Below are 14,311 nucleotides of genomic sequence, written 5' to 3' on the forward strand. Positions count from 1 at the left end.
GAAGGTTAATAATGTTGCGACGCTAAGAGGCAGCTCTATGGTAATGAACATGATTTATAAATGGAATATCCAACAAGCTCATATACTGGTTATATTACATTATCTAGAAACCTTTATAGCTTCAAAGGAGCATAGGATGTACCTTTTATAGGAATTTGATATGATGTGCTATAAATGATATGACGGGCAGCATGGTGGCTCAGTGGTTAGCACTCTGGCCTTTGCAGCCCTAGTTCCCAGTTTCGAATCCTACCCAGGACACTATCTGCATGTAGTTTCCAGGTTCTCCCCGTGTTTGCATGGGTGTCCTCTGGGTACTCCAGTTTCCTCCCATATTCCAAAAACATGCAGTTTAGGTTATTTGGCTTCCCCTCAAAATTGACCTTAGATTGTACTAAAGACATATTACTATGGTATGGACATTAGATTGTTGGCCCCTTAGAGGGAAAGCTAGAGCCATGACTATGTACAGCGCGTAATATGTCATTGTTATTTAAAATACTGTGTAATAATAATAATGTGCTGTACAATGTTTTTCTGCACCTACCTATTCTAGTAAGATGCATATTGAGGATTTGATATCCAACGGTATCTTATACTTTTATAATGGTGTGTTAGCAGTTTGTGTATTACTGAATTTAAATTAAGATAATAGTTTTTACACCTTTATACATTTTGCAGAGCTCTGTACATGAAATGTAGTGCAACACTTCTGAGAGCAGATGGCACTATTGGCCTTCATAGCATTTCCTATTTGGCTTTTTTTTCCTGTAAGCACTTTACACCTACGCATTGGGGCTGCAGCTCCCAGAAATTCTTCAGGGCTGACTTATGAAAAAGAAGAATTGTATTTCTTAGTTAACGTTTAATAAGATACAGTGGTATAAAAAATAAGAACTGTTATAAATAAAAATAAATGTTTAAATAAATATCAGAACAGTTTAGGACAAGGGAAAAATCCTTTACTATCCTTTCCTGGTTATAGGATATCTGTTTTACTGTAAAAAAGATCTTCTTTATATTTCAAGGTTGCATTGTAAAATGTTATCATATTGTAAATGATTTAATAACAATTCAATCAATGTTGCCAGTACACTTTTTCAATAGGTCAAACGTCCTAAGCTTAGCATTCCTCTTACAAAGGACCTAATAGACAATCACCTCTTATAGCATGATTGTTGTAAATTAAAGAAGAAGAATTTTCGTCTTTCCCTCAGCAATCTGACATCCACACTTTCATTGGGGCCGACATCTTTGCCTAGTCGTCTTCTGGCTTTGGGATTTTCAGCCTTCATAATAAGCTGTGCTGGAATAATATAACTTGAGCACCATAACTCATGCAAAGAATGCAGACAGATCGGTAAGAATCCTTTTGCAGAGGAGACATTGTATATCTTTTCTGCAAAAAAAAAAAAAAATGAATATTTTTAATTTATAGCTAAAATTGCATTGCAGCTAACAGTTAAAAGGTTTTTAGCAACAGCAATAGACAGGATTAGGTGTGACCAGGTGCTGATTGGCACGCTAAAAGCTCATCTGTGACAATGTTGATAACCATGCCCTGTGCACAGTAGAATTTAAAAGTCAGGCACACTCCAATGCATGATGTCATCTTAGGCATGACTACATTGCCCCAGTGGGCATGAGTTATAACTTTATATTCTGGATTCTGGTAAAATTGCCCTGGCATTAGTGGGAGATAAAAATCTCTCTTGCATTAAAATTGGCTTTATTCGGAGGGACAACCAGCCAGGGCTCAGGTGGGATGAAAAACAGCCCCAGCATCAATAAGAGGTGAACTGCCCTGGCATCATCAGAAAGGAAACACAAACAAACATAACACATACATAATACAATCTTACATAGAATTTGCACATACCAGCTCTCAGATTTGCCTCCTCCTCATTCAAACCTCTCATCGGTAGAGCTCTTTTGAAGGGTGTAGGAATAAAAAGGTGCCCTACTCCCTGGTATAAGCACCATGCTGATCTAAAACAGACAACAGGTCTTAAAACAAGTGATCCAACACCTTGTGCCATGGGATTGTTCAGCGGGATCTTGGGAATTAGTTAAAATCTTGAGACAGTCCTGCAGAGGTATAGAGGAGCATTCATGTGCACTGGTGACATGCCCTTCACTGAACTGGGTTATGGTGGCATCATCTGCCGTTGTGATTGCAGCACCCATTAGTATTGGTCAGTGGAGTCCACGAGAATTTTTTTTTTCCTGCTGCAAAGATTTTACCCCTATTCCTGTCCTATTGAGGTCAGGGAGGCCAAAGTATATCCAACAGGAACATTGACGACAGGACACAAAGATTAACATTTTTGCATTGCTGAAATCAACTTGAAATTATTGCTTTGGGTGGCACTAGGCAGCAGAAGATTCATGGTCCCATCAGATGGTAAATGTTCTAATCCTCTTGTTCCTTTCTCAGACACAGTAGACACGGTAGAATGTAAAATACTTTAATACACACACATAAGAAGTCTAACAGAGCTAAACTGCCAATTTAAAACTTTTGGAAAGAAGCTGGTGTATATCGTGACCAATTAGATGCAGGAATTTAAACGTGCAAATTGCAGCTTCACCGCAGTGTCCTCTATAATCTGTTCTAGTTAGACATGGTTGTGTAATCCATCGTGCTGCTTTGGAATAAAGGAAACCTATGCCTATAGAAGGTTGGGGGCTACCGTTACTAACCTAATGCTGAAAATACCCTTTGCTTGGTGGTCTGTATCCTCAATATGTTTTTAGTCACCGCCCTTGAACAAGAATGATGAGTCATTCATGACAACCTCTGTATTTTTTACTGTATACCTTAAAAAAATTGTGTTTCTTTGTCTTTTATTGGTGCACCTTTATACAAAGCTTTGAGCAATTAAAGCATAGTTCAAGTTTTAAATGCCAATAGCAAAATGTTATATAGCAAGGGAACCCATCAGGGCCAGGTTTGTCATAAATTATGTTTATTGTTGCCTTCACAGAGAGTTTGTATTGTTATCTTGTAGCTGAAACCAAAACCTGTTTTGTTCTGTTTTCCCTGGGTTCCTTGAGCAATCAGCATTTTGGTGCTTCCCAGGTCAGCTTAGGTGATATAATTTATCTTTTTGGCTATCCTTAAAGCTGCGTACACACTTGCAATATATATCCTTGGAAACGAACGACTAACAAACAATCGCTCGATAGTCGTTAACAAAAAAATGCACAACGCCAACAAACAAGGATTGTAGCTGGAAACGAACAACCGTCCTGGCGGATCTGATTGAGCAACGATCATTCACTATCTATTGTGTGTACGGTCGTTCAGTGATCGTCTGTACACTATTGGTGGATTATATTTGAACAATCATATTGTTACAATACCATTGTTCAAAATAATCGTGCTTAATCGTTAGTCGTTTGTTTTCTATCAATAACTATTACAAATGTGTACCTAGCTTTAGGGTACAGGCATTCTCCTCACTGATAACCACACTAATACACTGTAAGCTGTGGATAATATTACAGCACCACTGTTCTTCATTTTTGGAGACCTGATCTCCAGGGGACAAAAACTTACCTACCAAACCTATTTAAATATAATATAACAAAGGTGGCCATCATATTTCTAAAAGTGAGTAGAATTTTCAGTTCTCCACTTTTAATAAAAAGCCCTCCTATGTTTATGACCTTCACAAGATTCCGACATCATTTATGAAGAGGTGAGGGCCCGGCCTGACTACTTGACTACATGACTTGACCAAGGACAGAAGGGTCAATGTCCATTTTTTATATTTAATCTGTATTAAAGGTTTCAGTAAGTACTAATTTTAAAAAACATCTTCCTGATTTCCTGTTAGACTTAAGGTTTCCCTGACAGGTCTTCAGCTGTCAGTGATGTGTGTGGCGATATGTCTCTTCTGTCAGCCTTTCTCTTGGCAGTGTCAGCTCTGCTACTTTTACATATCTCTGAATCTTTATTGTGATCAGCAGCTTTGTAAGAAAATGCAGTCTGGGCAGGAGTGGGCAGACGCGGTGTCACCTTTCCGCGGACTGCCAGGGACAAAAGTGCACTGTCAGTGGTCAAACTTTTCTTTTCTGTGCAGCATTAGTGTCTGATAGATGCTGAAATGTTACATCTATAATAATACGGATGGCAGGTAAATTAAGCATCTGACACTTTCACACAACTCTCAGACCTCTAGAGTAATAAAAGTTAAAAGGGGTGAGCGTGTTTGGAGGGCAGTTGAGGCCTGTGGGTATACATTTTTTTAAAAAGTAGTTTTTCCATAAATCAAAGTTTTTTTGTACATTTTTGAAAGCCATCGGCTGATTTTATGAGTTAGTTGCACTCATTTCATACTCACCAGAATTGCTGGGAAGGGGGGATAGAATGGAGAATTTAGGAACAGGTGGAAACAAATTATTTTAGTTTATGAAATGACAAAAATGAGCCTTGTTTTTTTGCCACTCTGTTCCTAAAATTAACTTTGAGAAAATCATCTGCCCAACCTTGGAGCAAAGAGACACAATCTTTCAGAGCAGGTCATGAGCTGATTGTTTGCTAACGAATAGGATATGTGATTCACCCATCTATCTCTGGTCTGTATAGTTCTATAGAAATAAAATGGGAAAGGAAAGAGAATATTGGACTAAGGACCACTCTCTGGTTACCTGCTTTAAAATACTGTATAGTATAGCCCCACACAATGTAACATGGTTTACCAATACAGTGGCTTTGTAAAGAGTGAAAATATTAGCATATAGCTTTCTATATTATATTTTCCCTATTGCTGACCTAACATGCCTTGCTCTGCACTACTTACCTATGCTGAGGTAGTCATCTTTGCAGAGATAGGTCTTTACTTCCCCATGCAAGAGTTACAAAAGTAGGTGTTTACTTCCCCATGCCAGAGTTGCAAAAGTAGGTCTTTACTTCCCCATGCCAAAGTTGCCTTTGATAATTGTTGGGTGGAATATTGAAAAGAAGCAACATAAGTAGAGCGAGTATAGATCCTCATGGATGAAGCAGAGGTAGGTAGATCTGTCCACCACAGGTTCTGAGGTACAGCTTTCACTTCAGCAAGGAGAAAAATGAGCAGAGCAGTAGTGACATAACCAAATAGTTTTTTAAATCTGATAAGACCATAGCCATAAGATGCACTAATGCCTTTAATTGACCCTGCTATAACTTTTTAACATGGGGGAACCCTCAAAATAATTTTCAGGTCTCGGGAAACTCCTGCCAATATTCTTATTATCCCCAATTCATGGTACATTACCTGGTGGTCAATGGGATGAATGCCTCTTACATTGCTGGCTAGTGGAAAGAATGCTAGCCTTGTAGTACCCAAATAGATAATTGATGTCAGGTGTACCTAATACTGAGAGTTAAATATTGTTCATTGATCAGGGACCCCCTAGCAACCTCCGGAGGAACCCTGATTCTGAAACACTGCTTTAGATGGCTTCACACAGCAGATATTGACTGTAGCTGTGAGGCTTAATGTAGAGTTATACTATCCTAACCTCAAGCGATGTGACATCAGCAAGCATCTATGCCAGCACTGACATCTTCCTCTACTTCTTTTCTGGGCTTTGGCCATCTTGATTGGCCATGCATTCACAGAAACCCATTCTGAGCTTGTACATTGAGCTGCATGTGTTCTTATGCATAATTACCAGTTAGGTGTTCCCCCTATCAAGGCAAATTTTCACTTTTTTAAGGTCTACTAAACAAGCTCAGATCTGAATAAATGTCAATTAAGAGACATCACCATACCATTCTGCCTGCCCATTAGCCCATATTGAACAGTTGGACAGCTAAACTAGTTTTGCAGTAAATGCTTCTTCAGGCTCTCTCCACTACTTTTCATTATCACAAGCCAGACCTTTGAACACATAATTTCTACTGAAAAGAAGGAAGCAAGCAATCATCTCTCTTATCTTCCTCTTACAACAGAGACCATAAGGCCAGATGCCTTATAAATGAGAAACCCAGGTGTTGGTTAGGTGAGCGGCATTGGGCGGAATCTGTTGCAGCATTTGTTCTTGGAGGGGTGACTATTTTCCATGTATAATTTATTTATCCCGGCAAAGCTGTTTATAGCCCTTTACATTTGCATATAGGTCAGCTTTAGGTTGATGTGAACCCCTATCAATATGGCATCCATTTTGCTGCAGGGTAAACTTCTATGGCTCATTTGTATTGTATCATCCTTATGTTTTTCATCACACTAGCTCAACTTTAAATATAAAACAAGTAATCTAATAAAGGAATTAAATTAAGAGACTTAGCACAGCTGTAAAGTCTAAATACAATTTGCCCAAGCATATGTGAGCCTGTAATTGTGCTAACACTAGAGCTTTTTCCTTCTCGGAAATGCTGGGCTGTCAGCAATGTTTGTATTGCTTGTCTACATATGTTACTTGTTTTCATTAACACATATCCTGGCTAATCTTAAAGATGAAAAGCAGGCGAAGAACGAACACATAAATGATTTGTGATTCTTATCAGCTAGTTTTGTGATCCCACAGCTCACGGTATTATTAGTATGGTGTTCAGTGGGAAGAATGCCTCTTACCTTGCTGGCCATTGGGAAGAATGTCATTCTAACAGATGGCTAAAAACATCATTGGTGTCACCTAAACTGACCTGAGAGGCACAAACTCTAGCAAACTCTGGAGGAACCCCAGGGTTCCACAGAAACCTGTCTGAGAAACACTGCTCTATAGGGTAGCTGCAGGTGGGGCATTGCAACATCTACCCACAGCCCTGGTCACAAAATGGTAACCCCACTGCTCCTGACCATCCATGTAAACCAGGCCTGAATCAGTCACAGAAAACCCAATAATTAATCATTTATATTGAATGCCTCAGATATTGTTGTAGTTTTAATATCAGCTTAAAACAGCTTTAAAATGAACATTGTGGAAAAACAGGATAATGATATAAAACGAGGAGTTGTTGAAATAATTTTGAACCTGTTGTATTACCAAACCAAAGGAGGTGATTCCTAAAGCTGTAATAACTAATCATGTGTCCATTGAATTTAAATGTTGACCAACCATCCCACGATTCATTGCTCCCACACTGTATTGTGAGATTCTGGGTTTAGAAAATAGCTAAAAATTATGAATTATCTAGCTTAAAAACAACTCATATTTGGCAAACAAAACATTTGCTCCGGTATGATCCACAAAACCCAGTTATTTCCCCACTGGGTGCTGCTTCTGGCATGAGGAAGATGAGCCAGGCTTGCAATCACAGTCAAAGGGCCTGATTTATTAAAGATCTCGAAGGCTGGAGAGGATACACTTTCATCAGTGAATCTGGGTGGTCCAGCAAACTATTTGTTAGCAAATATTTTCAATCCTGGATCAGATCCATTCCAGGTTTGCTGGAACACCCAGGTTCACTGATGAAAGTGTATCCTCTCCAGCCTTGGAGAGCTTTAATAAATCAGGCCTAATATGTCAAAGACCGTTCTGACCTCCCTTTTGAAAGTTGTGCATTACTGCTTACTTTAGCATCTAAGAAGTGTAGTTAGTCACCCAGGAGGGCTTACCTGCTGACATTTGGTAAAGTCATAGTTTGAATATCAGTAACAGAGCTGTGAAGTAGATTTGGGAGTGAGAAATAATGTGTTTCAAACATCTTGTAGGTGGACATAATGGATTAAGAGTGTACTACAGAACACCAGCTGTCCTATTTCTATGGCACAGTCCATTAACAACATCACTAGGATGTGCAAGGTACTTCTAAGAAGAATAAAATGCAAATAAAGCCATAGTGAGGATAATGAACAGTTAATGACCAAACTTTCTCACAAAGGTTGATCATTAAAACACTCAACTGTTTTTAAAGGTTTGCCTCCCTAAGCTTGAAACATAAAAGTAAACTTGTACAATATAAATTAAGTTGAAATAATTCTTTATCAGCCAGAATTACTTTAAATGTGGGAATCAGAAAAACTCGTGCCTCATCTAACAAACTTTGCATTTGGACATCAAGTCACCAGAAGGAACTTCCTAATTGCTTTGGTAACTTTTGCTCTCAATTTTATTAGTTGTAATGATTTTATTCATTTGGGGATGCTGTTAAGTTTGTTAAGGTATTAAGGCAGATAAACTAGAGGTTGAGGTCTTGAGAGCTCATTTGGTTTAAGCATTATTAGCCAGTTCTGATGGTCTGACTATTGCTATACACAAAAGATCATGGAAACATATTACCTAACATCTATTTAAAAATGCAGGTTCTATGCCCTCAGCCCCAACATACCTATCATAATTATTCTCCTAATCAAACCCATGCTTTGTCATTTAAAATTCCCTTCCATGCCCACCCCACTGGCTGCCCTTGCTTGTCTTCCAAGTACTACACTGATCCATTTGAAAGTCAGATGAGAAGAGTTCTTGATCCCATGTGACAGCACTAGAAGTCTAAGCAACCAGTTGGCAAGAACTAGAAGAGTGGGTGAAAGAATTGAGCTGGCATCTAAAGTATATGTATTGTTTGACCAAAAGAATAGAAATTATGGAGCTGCTATGGATGGAGCCAGTAAGGATCTGTCACTGAAAGTTCCATCTTCCATCTATCTTCCTAACAACAATTATAAAATATTCACCAAATTACTTCTCCTCTTTACTGGATCATTACCTTGTAGGAAGGTTTCTGCCATATGACTTGCATTAGCAAAAGCATGCCATTTAAGGACATATCCAGTGTAATTAAGGAAAAATACCACAGAAAAAAATACAGTTCCTGCCAGGTAAAAAATGTACATCTGTGGGTGCCAACTAACTTAATATGGAGGGGTATCAGCAGTTTTTAAGTTGTTATAAAGGGTAAAACATGTATACTGTCTGTAATATTGCCGATGATTGGCTGTGTGCAATAGGTATGATTGGAAAATGCTGCTGGACACAGACAGAAACTAGTAACATGTTACAAGAGACTGCTAAAGATCACAGCTATTCCAGTCCCTAACAAAATGGCCCTTTCCTGGCAGCTGGGGTCCAACAGCCAAATGTAAAAACCCATAGGCTTCTGTTTGGGCACTAAGATTGGATATTGCAAGGTTTTTTTTTAAGGAGTGGAGAAAAGTTATTTGGGTTAAAAAAAACCAAGCCGTCAAAAATGACCCTTGACTATAAGTATTTCATTTTTCTCTTGTGTGGTGCCATTGTCTTTGCCCAGGGTTGGCAACATTGTCTGGGCTATTTTTCAGTGCACATCAAAGCAGCATTTTGGTCTAAACAGAATCTGTAAGACATATGGCCAATTGCCTTGTGGCTAATGCATTGGGATTCATTGTGCAACACATTAGCAATGCAAGAACAGGGAAATTTGCCATGTCTTATGTATTTAAATGGACATGTTGTATTGCACACATGATGCAGGTTGCACATTCTACCATGTGTAATGTGCACTCTTAGGGAGGAAAAGCTTGGAGCTGAGGGATAGAAAGGACTGTAGGGCAAAGGCTAGCATGACAGGGGATTTAAGATGATTTGGGTCGAGGGTGACATTATGAGTCCTTGAGAACAGTGTTTTTATAGGTGTAACTTGCATAGTGGTAGGGGACCCATCGAGAGATGTGGTGTTCTCACAATAGTTAGGCGTGGAAGAGGTGTAGTCTTCAAAGTGCTTGATCATGGTAGGTGGCTGCATGGAACTAAAATTGTTCCTGAGGCAGTGCCACTGGGAACAAGGTTGTTATTGGTGTGGGATCAATGCTTTCGAGGACCTGTAACTTGTGGATCAGTTCATCATTCTGTTGAGCAACTGTTACAAGTCATGTTTGAAGGATAATTGTAAATGCTGTATGTTAAAATGGTTCCCTGGACCAATAAACCCACATAGTTGACTGTTAATTGCTTAAGTAAGGGTGTTCAGAAAGAAAAGGGGAGTGTAGCTTCCCTCAGACTCCTTTTCTTGCACAAGCATTCTGCACTCCTCTAAATCATTTAGAAACCAATTGCAAGATAGTAATGCCCAACACTACATAGGAACCTTTATTCTAACAATGGGCCTCGTTTATTACCAAGGATATACTTTGCAAGGATAAATTCAAAAGATACAAAAACTCATTACACAAGTGTGCTCATTAATGCTAGTAATGACCTAAGTGTGTTTGTAGCAGCCTTGGTATTGTTGGACATCCAGCAGATGACACATAAATGTAAACATAATCTTCCTTCTTTTAGGTGATAAGTGAATTCGAGGCCGCACCGGACACCTTTTTCTACAGAATACCAAACCTGAGCCGCAACAGACAATACAGCGTGTGGGTGGTAGCCGTGACTTCTGCCGGAAGAGGCAACAGCAGTGACATCATTACTGTTGAACCCGTGGCTAAAGGTAATGCTTACATTGTGGCTTTATTGTTGAATCTTTGTCAGGTTATTTTGGGTAACTCAGCAGATAACAATTGGATATTATTACATTACAAAAGCCTATTCTGTCCTCCAGGATAGAAATGAGGTTGCAAAAGTGAACTGCCCCACGATATAAGTAAAGGTGTATTTTTTGTATTTGTTCTTAAAGTAGATCTCTGGGTACCAAAACCTTCAAAAAATATATATTCCTTAAAGCTAATCTAAAGTTCCAATGCTTGATCAAGAAGGTCATTATTGCAAAAAGGGACAGGCGATATCTCTTCTACAATAGTCTTACCTGCTTGTTCGCTCTGGGTTTCTGGCGACAAAGCTGAGCTTTTCATGCGTAACGTCAGCTTTGGTTGTCAGGATACCCGGCATTCTTGGATCCCTTTGCTTATGCAGGGATGAATAAACACCCAGATGCCTGCAAGAGAGTTGGGTCCTCCTGGCCTGGTCCATCAAGATAGCTGAAGATGGCAAAGAGTAATGAAGTATGAAGATGATGGCAGAGCTGGCCAGGTGAGTAACACAGGGTTTATTTACGCTTTCATAGCCACAAACCTAGTGATTTCTTTGTGAAATAGTAGAGACATTATCAATTTGCTGTTCATAGTCTGTACAAAGAGCAGAATGTCAAAAAGTTTGTTACTGGCAGGATATCTAGATGACAATAAAGAAATTGAATGCAGCCACATCTAAGTACTGGTAATCTTCAATATAAGACATTTTTTGTTTTTAGCATAGATACACTTTAACTGTAATCATTGGCCGCCTCTTGACTCTTGGCCTTATATAGACGATTGCTGTATGAACAGGAAAAACCATGTCTACAACACAGTTAACTTCAAAAGCCTCCTCAATCTTCCAAGTCCCAGATAATATGTCAATTAATTTCCTCTTGGTGTTCTCCCCAGAGCTTTATGAGAAATTTCAGTGGCTGCTTATCGATTAAGAACATCATTTAATGTTCCCTTTTCTCAGGCCGAGTGGCATTCCGAAAATTGTACTTTTTAAGATATAGCTATCTGCTGAGGTGGTAATGTGCCGTGAATAAAAATTGTTAGTTTTACATTAAAATTGTTTTGCCTGGTCGCCTTGACGGAGCTTGTCAATTTCCACATTTCTCAGGTTTGTGGAGTTGGCATACGAAACTACACTTGCATAGGAACCCAGACTGTGTTATATTAACTCTCTCCATTTACTTGTTCAGGGCATGTGGGTATGCAAGTGAAATACAGTGATCTTTCTTTTCATAATATATGTATATATATATATATATATACTCGTATATATGAATATATATATATATATATATTTATGAAATGCAAACCCTAAACATGTTTCAACAAAGCTATATATTACAATAACTGTAATTACATTCATTTTAAATGGCATGCAAAAGAGCACTTCACTTAAACCAGACCTACAACATTTTATTTTTTAATACAATACACTACAGTACACAGACTATTTACATTTGTAGATTGTGGTGCAAGTGCATTGTAGCATGCTGTGTTGAGTGCATTGGGGTGCCATTGGAAATTAAATAAATTCAATTTGTAATATAGGTCATGGCAACATGTGTACTGCAGTATGGCGCATTAAAAATGCTCATATGTGATGGTGGTGCAGGAGCTAAGCAGATATCTTGTCCTTAAATATAAATGATGAATTTACCAATGCGTACAGTCCTATTAATGCAAGTAGATTCAGCAAACAACCTTTTCTGCATAATTACTTTAGTATGTTTAATATATTTGTATATACTGGCCTTGAAGTTAACACCACTGGTTTCCCCCTGGGCACGTGTACAAGTTAAGCTTAATTATATATGTTTAGTTAAAAATATCCTTAAAAATTACAAAGCCTAAAAAGAGTTTCGGCAAGTTCTTTAAAAATAAATGATATATTAAAAAGATTTTTATTTTAGTAATTTTTTATCTCACATCCAAAATCAGTACCTGGAGGCTAACTGACTGCAAAAAGTTAATTCCTCTGTTTTGTTTGGTTCCCGGCATGCGGTTGCCTCCACTGTAAGCGCTAAGCTTGAGTTAGCGGCAGTAATGGATGTCTGTGGCAGGGACACACTGCGGGGAGGCCCTCGACAGCATCAAAAGCTCATTATCGCTCTCATTATTTTCACTGCAAACTAAAAGAGAGTGACATCAGGAAAATGAAAGCTGAAAATTCTCTCCAAGCGCGTGCGTTGCAGAGATGTGGTATGCTGTGAAATACTGTGCGTCAGCTTGTTTTCCGTAATTCGATAAGAAATGTATAATTAAGGAGACCACAGAGATGTCGTTACAAGGCAAAATCTGCTGAAGGGTTTAAAGGATCAAAAAAAAAAAAGAAATGTGTATTAAAATGGTAGAGAAAATTGCTGGACCAGAGGAGGGAGAACAGCAATGAACTTGGAGAGTGGGAAGAGCGCAAGACTAGAGGGGTGAAAAAAGCCCTAGATTAGGGGAGTGAAAAGAACTTTAGACTAGGGTGATGAGAAAAGCACTAGACTAGAGGGGTGAAAAGAGAGCTAGACTAGGGGGGTTGGAAGAGCGCTAGACCAGGGGGGTGGAAAGAGCATTAAACTAGGGGGTGAGAAGAGCACTAGATAAGGGGGGTGGGTAAAGCGCTAGACTGGGGGAGTAAGAAGAGCCCTAGACTAGGGGGGTGAGAAGAGCGCTATACTAGGTAGGTGAGAAAAGCTCTAGACTAGAGACGTGAGAAGAGCACTAGGCTAGAGGAGATCAGTAATCTGAGCAATAGATGAGTGAAGTGTAAGGTCAAAGGGGTGAGAACCTTTTTAGAAGAAAGGGGTGAAAACAGTTCAAGATAGGAGGAGTGGGAACCAGAAGCATTTATGTGAAGGTACAAAGTTTGCCACTGCATGAGGACCTGGACCCTTTGCCAACAGGTACCCCCACAGGGGTCCCAAATCAGTTGGACAGGTAAGCCCCAAGTCAGCTCTGCACAGGGGCCCAATGTTGGCTATGACTACCACTGGTGAGACCAATATAAGAGGGGAGGAGTGATAACTGTGCTTGACTAGAGGCATGAAAACAGTGATAGAGTAGATTTAGATGACCATGAGAGAAAAAGTATGGGATATACATTATTAACAATTTAGAATGTGGCAAGTTCTGGTGATAACTTGTTTATGATGGCACATACACAGCAGCATTTGTAGAGCAGCGTAAAACTGATAAAATTTCAGTATTCACACAGCTATACATTTAGAATAAACCTGGATACCCCTTCCCCCCTAGAGGATACCCCTTTCCCCCTAGAGGATACCCCTTCCCCCCTAGAGGATACCCCTTCCCCCCTAGAGGAAAAAAATACTTGAATGAAATGCTGCTTTAGGGAGGCATTGAAGTCTATGAAACATCTGTGGACAAGTGTGAGTTCCTCTCTGGCTCTAGAGTGCTGCACAGGCGGTGTGGGACGCTAAAGCCTTTGAACAAGATTGATGGGCACCTGCTAGGTGGGGGACCATATCTATGTCTTGGAGGGCTGGTAAACAGCAAATATATAGGTTACCTGCAGCAGAGAAAAGTCAGCTCTGCTGCCGTAACTAGACAGGTTCATGCTGTGTGGGAAAACTGCCCTTTACCAGGTAAAACAACACCCATATATTGATTTTTATCTATGGATTAGCCCCCAAAGTACCTAGTGTATGAGTGGGTCAATTGTTATAGGAACTTATCCGTCATGACTGTCTGCTAGATTTTCCTTGGCTCCAACTTTTGCTCTTTAAAGACCAATCTTTCCTGCTTACCCACCATGTCATATTATTGCAGGTCAGCAGAGAGTTTTATTTATGGGCGTCAAGAGAAATGCAGATTAATGGCCTTCTGATACCTCCATTTATCTGAATGATTCCCACTGAATGAATGCTGAACAAACAGGGAGTAATGTGTGTAAGAAATATAAATTTTAGATCTTTCAG

At 39.3% G+C, this 14,311-nt stretch overlaps 1 protein-coding gene across 2 annotated transcripts in view; it reads left to right on the forward strand.

Moving 5' to 3' along the window:
• The window catches only part of DSCAM (DS cell adhesion molecule), a 159,782-nt gene that overhangs the window by 49,980 nt on the left and 95,491 nt on the right, over positions 1-14,311 (forward strand). For both annotated transcript variants that reach the window (XM_072398307.1, XM_072398308.1), the window contains one exon: positions 10,192-10,345. In XM_072398307.1, the coding sequence (XP_072254408.1) occupies positions 10,192-10,345 (154 nt within the window). The remainder of the gene's footprint in view (positions 1-10,191; positions 10,346-14,311) is intronic.

The sequence above is a fragment of the Pyxicephalus adspersus genome, chromosome 1 (genome assembly GCF_032062135.1).
Source record: "Pyxicephalus adspersus chromosome 1, UCB_Pads_2.0, whole genome shotgun sequence".
Lineage (NCBI taxonomy): Eukaryota > Metazoa > Chordata > Amphibia > Anura > Pyxicephalidae > Pyxicephalus > Pyxicephalus adspersus.